Here is a 12,604-nt window from a genome sequence, read left to right as displayed (position 1 = left end):
ATTTGAAAAAATGACAATTAAAAAGGAACGGATGTAGTATTTATTAAGTCAAATACTTCAATTTCTCAAACATTAAATATATAGATTTCATAAAAAATTATTATTTTAGGTTCTTAAAGAGCGTCATTCGTTAGAATTTCCTTTAAATTTTAATGTGTTGACTACACAATTCGATAAAATTTCCATTTTGAAGCATTTCCTTAAATATTATACTCATTTCATTCACTATTATAAACAAAAATTCACTTTTTAGATTCATTATTATAGACCAAATATATTATTTATTCAATAAATCTAAAAGATAAATTGTTGCTTATAATTGTGCATAAGGGAGTACTAAGTAGACAATTTTAACAATGCAAATTATTTTGAAGTGCCAAGTTAAATGAATTATGTGCTCAACATCCACGAAGTGCGAAGCTTCACTAAAAAGGTCGGATCAACCACTAGCATAAACTATAAATTAAATGTGTAAATCATCTATACTATATATAAAGAAAATAGAATGATTTTGAATTGAAATTTTTGTTATTCCAATTATACCTTTAAGTAATTTTTTTCTATAATAATGTTTTATTGTTGGTGTTATTAAAAAGATAAGAACATTCTGTCAAAAAAAAAAGAATTTTTATTATATTTATTATAATATTGATGTCATTGAAAATGATAAATATGGATTGTTGAGTTTGTTACATTTAAAAATCATAAATATCTATACTTATAATTTTAATCTATATCAAATATTTTATATAAAATATCATTTGTAATTTACACGCAAAATTTCTATAAAATATTATTGAAAATTTATACGCATTGACGCAATAAAAAGAGCAGAAAGATGGATATTCAGGTGTCCGTCTTTCCGCTTGTATTGTTTAAAAAAAATTATAATATGTTATAAACACAAAGTTAATAACCAAAAACTAAATTACATCCGCTCCAAAATAAAACTAAGATGGATACTCAAGTCAATATGAAAACAAAGAGTGTGAGGCATTGAAATAATAGAAATGGTGTACATTGCTTTTGTAATGAATGAGGCCTTTCTAGGCATTGGTAAGAAGTCGTCTGGAAGTTAGTGAAGGTCTGTTTCGATCGATGATTCTTCAATATTGGGCTCAAGTGATCGATGAAGAATGAAATCTATGGTTTAGTCATTGAAGCGTTGTACATGATGTTTCATATCAACGACTATCGGCTTGGATCCCCACATGTTCGAGCCTTGTGTAACGAGGATTCTTATCCTTGGGCTAATCCATAACATAAACCAAAGACTTGATGGCCACAAAGCCTCGAAATTCTGCTCTTCTCCCAATACGTTTGCTCGCTCTCAGCCAAACTTTCGAAAATATTCATGCGTGAGTTAACTCGCGCATGTGTTAATCCAATGCAAGTTAATTCACACTGCGTGGCACACACTGAAACCCAGCGTGAATGTTCATGGATTGATACGTGGAAGAAAGATGCAATGGAAGCATGTATACGTGTGTGAATGTGTTAGCTAAAGACGCAATATTTCGATCCACATAATATGAAACGTAGACCATTGTTATTATTATGCAATGGCTAAAGATGCAATTGAAGCATTTTGCAGCTGTTTTGACATATGCGGTGCCCGCTTTTTCTCAAGAAAAAAATGGAATATGGGTGAAAGAAACTTCACACTGGGTTTTAGTTTTCAGTGTGTGTTTTCAGCATGAGTTAACTCACGCATAGACATTTTTGGAGGTTTGATTGGGAATGAGGAAAATGTGTTAGGAGAAGAGCAGAATTCAAAGCCTCGTATAAACATTTGAATTCTTCTCTTCTCCCAGCAAGTTTCACTCCCACCCAGCCAAACTGACTAAAATACATTTGCGTTAGTTAATTAACGCAAGTATAAAATTAACATGAATTAAAATTTTGTTTGTTTTACACATGCGTGACTTAAGTCACGCCACATGAGTTAACTCACGTAGGTGTTATACCCCGGGTGAGTTAACTCTATTGAAACACCTAACAGTTTTTTTTAATGTTAGTATTTTCTTCATTGTTATTATTCAAACTCTATATTTAATTCTTTAATCTAATAATCTCTTAACTCAACTTAATAAGATTAATAATCTCTTAGAAGAGAGCTATGAAGTCCGGATACAATATGATACGGGTATGTGGATACACGAAATTTTTAAAATTCAGGATACGATACGGTTAATATATGTTAAAAAATATTTATACTAAAATTTATATGCATGTAAAATACTTGAAAATACTCTTCAATACTATATAATCATAAAAGTCACAATTTATAAAAAATAATATGTGTGGTCAAAATAAAAAAATGTAAATTTTTTGTATAAATCATTATATTTTCATTCATATGTTAGAATATCAATAAATGCATCAATAAAAGAACTTAAAACGAAGTTTGTTTCATGTTGATTGATTAAATCTCCTCTCTCTTACTTTCATCCACCAAAAACATAATTTTTAATTGGCTAATCGAAAAACAGTTATAGTGATTCATATCTTAAATTGAATCATATACATATCCGTTGAATTTTCACAACACATCCTCACTTTATTAACTATATTTATTTCTGAGATACATCTCGGTGAAGTAAGTATTTGAATTTGTGTGACGAGTATCTTATAAATATCCGATAAAATATATATTTTAAATCAAAGTAATTAATTTTGATACTCCGTAGGTACGTACCGCGAGTATACGCGACGTATCAGTATATCTATACCTATCTAGTACGTCTTGATTTTAGAGTATTTGAGCTTCATTGGATGAGAGTGTATGAATTATTACTAGTACACTCCGAAAAAATGATCAAAAGAAACCACAAGTAGTTAGCAGATCACAGTTGCAACTTGCAAGTTTCTGAATTACTACTACTACGTCTATTTATGCTTAAAAAAAATATATTGATAGTCGTTGGCAGTTGACAATCACAGCTTATGTTTCACATGATCACATCAATCAAATAGGCATTAAAATAAAAATAAAATAAAACGCATAAGTACTACTCCCTCTATTTTAAAATAAGTGTCACTTTAGTCAAAAAAATTGTTTTAAAATGAATGTCACTTTATATTTTCAAAACAACTTTAATTTTTTTTCTTCAAACTTTACCTCAATAAATACTCCAACTCTGACGGATGCTGAGTTTCTTTCGAATGAATTAATTGACTACATTGTTAATCCAATTAATATAGGGACAATTATTGATGGATATGACTTTTTTCAGTTTCGTGGAACTCAGTGTTTTTCAATAACTATTGCATTTTTTATTTTTAAATGTCGTGAAACTCAAGTTTTATTCAAATAAAATTATTGTTTTTTTTTTTTTTTTTTTGCATATGGATTGAATTCAATATGTATTAGTTTTAAAATATTTTTTATTTTATTCATACTTGAGCTCCTGTTAAAAAAAAATTGTTAACTTCGTCACTGATTTAAAGCGATGTATCTTATCTTGAAATTAAAAGATAATAACAAAAATGGCATTGAAATAATAATTGGTAGAAACTCAATTATGAAAGTTTAGTTGTTGTAACTAAGGTGATACTAAAATACTGAGGTTGGAGGAGGAGGTAAAAATTATGGATTTGAAATGTGAAGATCATTTCAAGTATAGAGGTCCAAAAAAAGTAAGCGTTGTTTGGAGTGTTGGAGATGGAGATATTTTTAAAAGGGTTTTGTTAACCGGTGCCTCCGAGGCACGGATTATGGAATTCAAAAGTAAAAAAATCTTACGGCTTAGTGTGGCTATAGCCACACCAATTTTTTTTACATATGAAGGATGTAATATTAATAAATGTTAACGAAACCTTACGGCTTATTTTATTCTAATTAGCAATTATTAAGGTTACAAATGAATTCGGGACAGTAAAACCAGCTCAAATAAAACTACTAGGGCTATTATTTTGGATGAAATAAAACATAATATTTAATTTTATTGAATAAAGAGTTAATTAAGTTTTTAGTCCCTATAAATATTCACAGTTTTGTTTTTAGTCCCTACAAAATAAAATCACACTTTTTAGTCCCTGTGACATTTTCCTTAAGCATTTTAGGGACCAAAAATGTTGATGAAAATTTTTAACAGGGATTAAAAATACTGACGAAAATTTTTGACAGGGATTAAAAATACAACGTTTTTTTAATTGTGAAGTAAACCAAAACAACTGCAAGTGAATATTTAAGTAGTGTGATCGCAAGGTCTATGTTTCTGACACGCACGCACGCGCGCACTTGTACATATAAAAGCTTATGGACTCGTAAACTCATCATAGACTCGAGTCTATAAAAGTTTGCACGAGTCTACCACCAATCTATCAAGTTTTACTAGAGCTGTCAAAACGGACTATCCGATCCGTTTAGGATCGGCCCTAACGGACTTTGGGCTTTATTGGGTCTGGCCAAAAATCCGGGTTGAAACACGGTTAGAGCACGTACATGGTACATATGAATAATAAATTTACACTACAATTTATGTGCAACGAACTGCTACTTTCATATGTACCAAAAGATAACAATTCCAAATCATAATTTTTCTTTGATTCTTCAATTATGCTTTTACTGAACTCTATGAGAATGTATCATATTATGTAGTTCAATGTGTTTTAACACCAAAATCAAGAAAACCAAATCATAATAATCATGAACTAGTGGAGGAAAGAAGAAGCGTGAGTGACAACGGTGAGAAGAAGAGCCTGGTAAAAAGAAGATGGGAGAAGAAAATGATGTATATTTTCGAAGGAAATTATGTATATTAAACTGGTAAAAGAAATGAAAGAGATAAGAGAACTAGATTATCATAGTATTAAACTGAAACAAAAATATGCAAATAAATGAGCAAAATGGTCATGCGATACCTACCTACCGAACTGTTTGGTATTTATATACCGAATGTGTTACAAAGGCTAATTTAGTAATTTTGGGGGGCTTAAGGAGATTTAGGAGGGCCTAAAGAGTAACTACCTGAAAAATACTACCAGAGTTCGGCCCTAAACGTGTCGGCCCGTATTAAAAATTACTTCTTTTTTTAAATAGTATTATAAAATACTTATGTCAAATTTATTATAGATAAATTTTTTTTGGTAGTGTTATAAATAATATTTTTAATGTTTAAATAATGTCTAGCATAAAAAAAAAATTATAAACATTTTTCGTACAAACGTCGCAAACCAAAATCGCGAGAAAAACAATTTAAAATAAATTATGTACGTTATGGTTATAGATATTTATATACTCGATTTTTAAAATTATAAGTAATGAAACAAGTAAATATAATTTTATATTACTTTTATATTTGTGTGTTAATTCATTAAATTTTCACTTTTATTTTTTACTGTAGTAATCAACTAAGTAAAAAAATTATTTAAAAAATATATATAATATATAGAATTTTTTTTGTTATGCGGGTTAACGGGCTACCCGCGGCCCATGCTGTAACAGCCCAATTTTCGCTAGATTTATTTTTAATTATTTTATTGTGTGTTTATTTGTGCTTGTGTGTGAATATTCATCATTGGGTGCATTTTCATGGGTTTCCGTGTTAGAAGGGTAATTTAGTCATTTTGGACTCAGAGGTATTTTGGTCATTTTGAATGTAAGAATAAATTGGTGATTTTTGAAGAGAATTACTTTTAGTGTTTAGGGGGAACCATTATTTTACTAAGTTACTGGAGTAGTAATTAGTATTTTACCGTTTAAGTGACCATTGGTGATATTTTACCGTTAGGTAACCGTTAATAGTATTTTATCGTTGTGAGTGTAGAAACATTTTGGAATTGAGTTGGAGTGGGTTAAGTCCACTAAGCTTTAGGGTTAAGCCCATTAAGAGAATAGACTATATAAGGGTTGTCTTAAGTGAAGATATCACACAATTTTTATTACATAGATATTTTGAGAGGGGTAGAGAGAGAAAGTGGGAGAAAGAAGAAAAAAGGTTAGAGAGAAGAGGAACTTGAAGATTCAAAGATTAGAAGAGAGCTAGGAGCTAAAGTGAAGCTAGAGCCAGGGAATTGATCTAACTAAGGTAAGGGGGTTAGAATTCATCATAATCATTTTTGGTGTAAATTTTCATTTGTTGTATGAATAAGTGCTTAATTGAGTAATTGATTAATTGTTCATAATTGTTAGAATTCGTACTCCAATTATGAAGTTATATTTGAATGGATGAAATTGGTGATAATTGATTTGTTGTTGGTGAAATTTCATGTTCAAAGTATGAGAAAGTGATATATGTTGAAATATGCTCAAATTGTTGAATTATGCTATGTTGTTGTTGAATTGTGATAAGATTCATGTTCAATTGATGTTGTTGTTGCTAAGTGATGTTGTTGATGATAATTTATCGCTTGGGTGTGCATAATTCATGAATTGTTGGTGAGAGATGAGGTGTTGTTGGTGACTTTGAAAAATGGGTTGAATTGGTTCAAATGTCAAATGTTTTCATGTTGTTGTGTCTTTGTGGATCATTTTAGCTATATTGACCTGAAAACAATCTCTGGAAACACATTTGGGCTTTGGGAGATCAAAATTGGGGATTTTGGGTAAAAAGGGGTTGAAACCCGTAATATTTTTCTGCAGAATTATGACTGTTCGCTTAAGCGAACGCTAAGCGAACAGCCACAGTGGGTTCTGTGACTGGTTCGCTTAAGCGAATCGGAACCGGAAGCGAACAAGCTTCTGGAACTTGTTCGCTTAAGCGAACAAGGCCGTCGCTTAAGCGAACGAGCCCAATTTCAGCCACTTTTGAACTTTGTTCCGGGTCTTAGGGGGCCAATCTGAGCTTTGTAAAATGATTCTTTCAACATGTTTAACTACTATTTGAACCCCTAAACCTACTGGAACATGCTTAGCTTACCTAAACTTGAAATTTTCCATTTTGGTTTGAACTTGTACATTTTTGGGAAACTCAGATTTTGGTTGATTGAACTTTTATGAAATGAATGGGATTACAAGTTAAGCCTACAACTCATATAGACTTATGTAAGGCTTGTAACGTTAGTCAAACATCTTAATCATGATAAACGTGAATTTCGGGTGGGAATGTGGAAAATGTTAACTTGGGTTTTATCATACGATCTTAAGCTATTCTTTGAATTAATGTTTAATAGTTTGTAAGTGGCTTAAGCTCTTGGTTACATGGTTGATTAAGATTGTTTGGTGAGTTTTCAAACTTTATATTATTACCTTACTTGAGGGTTATAAATGTTGGCCGTTTGCCACTTGATATGGTTCATCGGGAATGAGTCTTTTCAAATGAAATATCTTATGACCTTTGGTGACTAGTTTTATATAACTACATAGAGATGTGTGAATTATTTGTTATATGGAGATATGATATTTATCATGTGATGTTGAATGATGTTGATGATTGTGGTGATAATGTGATGTTGACTCTTAATTGAATTATGGCTTTGTGTGGACGTAATTTCTTGATAATGCAAATGTTATGGAGATGATCAATATAATTGGAAGTTGTCCTTTATATTGTTGTGAAAATTGAGGTGGTTGCATTGTTGAGTTCTTACAGTATGTCCATGCATCATAGTCATGTTGAGTCTTGTAGTTGTAAAGGGGTTGAGCTATTTTACTTCGGAGATTATGTAAGATGGGTGTGAAATCTTACATACGATGTTTTTGTTGCATCGAAGGTGACGACCTTGAGGTGATTCGGTACCACATGCATTTACGTGTCATGATTAGGGACATATCATTTGTTGCATGAGTCCTAATTGTGGAATGATTGACATACTTGTGGTTGTGAGTGATTGGTTGTGATATTTGGATTTATCATTATGTATTATTATTATCATTGATTAAGTACATGATATTTGAATTGAATTATTCATGCTTAGCTGTTATCTGGATTATGATGATGTAATACTTACCCCCAGTGGTTTTGACCGCCTACCTGTCTGTATAGATGGGTAGACGATGTGCAGGATTAGTTGCTCTGGTGAGTTGATTGTTGCTTGGTGGATATCGGGAGCTATCTCTGGTATCAGTTTAGTTGACTCTATGATGGTTCTGATCTAGGCGTCTGTTAGATTTCCTAGAGTTATTTGTTTGGATTTTATTCATGTTGGAGATTTACCGGTTGTTGGGATTTGGAGATTCATCTATGTTGATGTATTATTTGGTTCATGACATGTATATTCGAAGTATTCTGGTTTATATCCGCTGCGACTATTGAGATTATATGCATGCATGATGAATTTGAATTTTGTATGATGATGTATCATCTATTTCTTGAATAAATGTATTATTCGCATGTTTTATTGCTTTAATAGAAATAGGTTGTTACACATGCGGGCTAGCCATAACGGATACCTGGCTTTTTAGGGCCGGACTAAAAAGTCCTATTAAAATTTGGGCTCAATATTTAAGGCCCAAGCTCTACAATTATTCGGGCTTATCGGGCCGGTCCATTCGGGTTGGCCCGTTTTGACAGCTCTAATTTAGACTATTGAAAGATATGTTTGATGATCAGGATATGATAGAGATATGATGTGATATGGAGCTAGAGAGAGAACCATTTATAATGAGAGATGAGTGGGTGAAATAATGACCCTTGGATTAAATCAAATGGTTGTAATTAAATTCTCTTTTTACTGACTCACGTGACCCACTTTTCTCAACTTAACAAATGGTTGTAATGAGAGATGAGAAGGTGCATGTTATGTTTGTTAGAGGTAGAGAGAAAGAAATCAGGATTGCAAAAGGGGTTTAGGTTGGTGATACTATGAAATAATTGTTTTACTTAAGGGTGTGTTTGATTTGCAAAACAGTAAGTACTAGACATAACAGTACAAGACAGTACATCACAACACAAGGTAGAATAGTATAGGACAAATTTTTATGGAATTGAATAATTTTTTGTTTTATACGATTTTTGGGGGACGAAATGCTATTTTGGATATTTAGACAACTTATACGTGGGACAAAAAGTTGTGTTGTGGTTTAATGAAGGACAAAAATATGAGTTTTTGTCATGTCCCTTGCATCCAGTTTGTTCTGCACCTGAAACAATTTTACTAATCAAACACTGGACAACTGAAGTTGTTTTGTCCTGTCCTTAATTTTTTAGCAAATCAAATACACCCGAAGTGTTTCATTATACTATAATGTGTATTTATACAATGATGTTGTCTTAGGTAAAATATCTCTAACTTGGGCGTCAAGTATCTTAGGCATCAAATATCTCTAACTAATATACAATATACTAATAATTTATACAATGAATATTTTATATTCTAATAGTTTAAAGAGTTCCCCCGAGGCAATCTTTAGTAAGACTCATATAACTAAATGTCAAAATTGCCTTGTAATCGTACTCTTTTTTTTAACCTTTTTCGTTTGTGTGTAATCTTTTCTCATAAAAAAATTTGTGATCTTCTCCAATTTGATTCACCCAAACTTAGGTATTAGATTGAATCGATCGCAAAAACTATAATTGTTTAATCCTGTGTCACCATTTGAATTTGACAGGTGCTCTGTTTGCTTCTACAATGAGTTGGAGTTTTTGAAGGAGTGAAAAGGAGGATGAACGGATTTGGGCTTACAAAGGAAGGTATTTGTGTCTTTTTGGAAATGGGGTAAATAACCTAGCAAATAATTTAATTCAAAATAACCTATCAAATAGTTTGATCCAATTTCTTACACATCATCAATATTTTACACGTGAAAATTACTAACTTATACACCCTCCGGTCATTAATATAAGCAAAAGTTTGATTTTTAGGTTCATTCATTAAATGACGTATGTAGTCTTAGACTACATACGTCATTTAATGAATGAACCTAAAAATCAAACTTTTGCTTATATTAATGACCGGAGGGTGTACATTATACAGAGACATATACATCAACAATCTATCAACCATTTTGTGTATAAGTAAGCATAGGGGACTAGACTAATATGGTAGTCGATCCCTATGACTGTAAGAATTATTTTAGACCTTTCTTTATGTGATGGACTATTTGGGGTCGTCATGAAGTTTTTCTTTTTGTTGGGGACTTAATTAGGATTTAGGGGTGCTACTCTAAAAAGTTACACAATTTGTTGATTTTGTTTTGTTAATACGTAAGACATGCTAATTTTGATGCTTAACTACATGGTAGTTGGTACTCTAAAAAGATAATACCGGTAATGATGTTAGGTTTTTACAATGAAAAAGTGACCTGAGTTTGCAGGTATAGTGCAACACTAACTTCATTGGATGATTAGATTCTACGCTCGGTATTCTAAAAAAGACATTTCAGTTTTACTGTTTCTGAACCCCACAGTGTTCAGTTCAGAGACAACAGTGATTCTAAACAATGGCATTGGATTTGGACCATCAGATTTGCTTCAAACCAATTAAATCCAATCCACCATCAGTACTGTACATACCTATCTGTATTCGTGTATATGAACGTGTGTGGTGTGGAATTCAGCAAAAATATATATAAATAAAAACAACAAATATGTATAGTATTTCATGCACACTATAGACTTGCAATTGAGATAGTGTATATGCAAGTCTTTGTGAAAAAAAAAGTAGGTTGTTATACATCTAACTGAAAGAGAAAGTTAATTAAAGTAGTCGATAAAAAATAAAAAGACAAACTAAGAATATAGAATTATCTCACATTCTCACTCCATCAAAGGAAGCAAATAAAATGAAAAAAAAAAAAAAAAAAACATCATGTGACGATACCATAGAACCATCGCAATCAAAAACATCTTCTACATATCATTATCATTGGTCTTGACCGTCCTAGCTGCTTTACTAAATCTATTACTATTATAACATTATTATTAATATTTTTCATGAACGAGGCTTGTTCTATCAGAGTCTCCAAGAGAGAAATGGAATGCCATTTTCAGAATCATGATTGGTTTCATCAATGAAACGGAACTCGTTAGTAATTGCCGGAGAGAAACACTGCATCTTCTGGTTCTGTGGTTGTACGTACCATGAGTTGTTGTTGTTGTTGTGATGGTGGTGGTGGTTATACATCGAAGCTGACTCCATTACGCCAATAGATGGCGCTGTCGCTGTGCCAGCGGCAGAAGTTGCTCTTCTCTCTTCCTTCTTGAATCTGATCCCACATGCATTGCATAATGACTGTAATTCCATTCAAATTGAAACTATCAAAAGATTGAAATAAAGTTATATATAGTTATATTATATTTAGAGTATTTTTTTTACCTTTGGGCCTCGAGGGCCGTTCCTCCAAAGCGGTGTGGAGGTGGTGTCACAGTTTGCACATCTACGAGCAAGAAGAGAATCATTGTTGTTATTATTGGTACTTGCACGTGTTGCCTTTGTTTGAGACTGAGTACTGTTGTACTGTTTAGGTGTTAACAAATCCCAACAGAAATTTTTGACAGAACGACGTTCATGATGTCGGGTTCTTTTCTCTTCATCTTCAGTGAAACGAGTGGATGGTGTTCCAAGTGAAAGAGTACAATCAACAGAAGAAGATGAAGAATTAGGAGTGAAGCAATATGTTTCAGGTTCATGATCATAAGGTGTAGAGGAGGAGAATAACATTGAGAATGAGTTGTTTTGTCCATGAAACATACCACATGAACAGTGTCCCATCACGTGTTGCCCTTGAGATGAACGATGCATCATTCTTTGTGAAAAAGAGTAATGGAAAATGAATGATTTGAAGGGGTTTTTTAGAGTAGAGAAGAGTGAATTGTTGTCTTGTAGTGTTTGAAGATAATAAAATGTCGAAATACTAGTCAGCACCTGCAGTCCACGTTGTCGTGAATTGCAAATGGAGACATGTACATACAAATACAAAATATATATAGTAAAGGAGATAAAATTATAAAGCATAAGAGAGAGAGGGACCCAATGCAATAAATGAAATGAAGGGTAAGTCAGGGAGTGAGTGTGTAATGTAAGCAAGTGTTTGAGTTTCTATTATATCTCTGCAGAATTACTACTGTTTATGACACCCTTCATGTATCATTTTGATTTCTTCTTGAATAATGCATAGTTTCAATTTATACTAGTAGAAAGATCATAAAGATAAAGAAAGAGAAAGAGAGGGTTGTGTTGTGTTGTGTTGTGTTGTATGATGGGTTGGTCAAAAGAGCCCACGTGACTAGAGGGAACGGTCTTCAAGGGATCTATCTATCTGCAAGGTTTTTCTCCGATCACGAGGCTTTATTAGTGTCTCAAAAACCTCTGTCCGTATCCGTATCTCTGCCTCACTCTGTCACTGCCACCCTCCCAAGGAAAATGGAATAGTTTTCCCTCCATTCCCTAACCTTATTCTCACGCTCCTATCTCATACATTCACTCTCACGCTCTAATCCCAATAATGCTTATTTACATTACATATACTCTATGTTATGCCTCATTTTGATTAAGAGTTAATGTTATTTGAACAAGGGTGATTCTAATTAGTGTCTTGCCGCAAGGAAGCCAAAAAGAAGTAAATTTTAAGTTGAAAATAATATTTTAAAAGAGTTGATTATACAAGTTTTAATGCAATACAATTATATTTGTTTTTTTTAACCGGTGTTTCAGAACACTAGCTAGTTAACATTTCTCATATTTTATAGGTGACAATTAGGGTACCCATGGAAGAATGGTG

At 32.3% G+C, this 12,604-nt stretch overlaps 1 protein-coding gene across 1 annotated transcript; it reads right to left on the bottom strand.

Moving 5' to 3' along the window:
- Positions 1–10,620: 10,620 nt before the first annotated feature.
- LOC11405635 (GATA transcription factor 19) lies at positions 10,621–11,982 on the bottom strand. The gene is made up of 2 exons (XM_003611956.4): positions 11,200–11,982; positions 10,621–11,115 (listed from the first exon to the last, which is right to left on the bottom strand). Exons 1-2 carry the CDS (start codon positions 11,836–11,838, stop codon positions 10,837–10,839), a joined length of 918 nt encoding a protein of 305 aa, XP_003612004.2. The 5' UTR covers positions 11,839–11,982; the 3' UTR covers positions 10,621–10,836.
- Positions 11,983–12,604: the final 622 nt, after the last annotated feature.

Source organism: Medicago truncatula, chromosome 5, assembly GCF_003473485.1.
Source record: "Medicago truncatula cultivar Jemalong A17 chromosome 5, MtrunA17r5.0-ANR, whole genome shotgun sequence".
NCBI classification, from domain to species: Eukaryota; Viridiplantae; Streptophyta; class Magnoliopsida; order Fabales; family Fabaceae; genus Medicago; species Medicago truncatula.
Note: the sequence above shows the minus strand (reverse complement) of the source record. Positions and strands in the feature narration are given on the sequence as shown.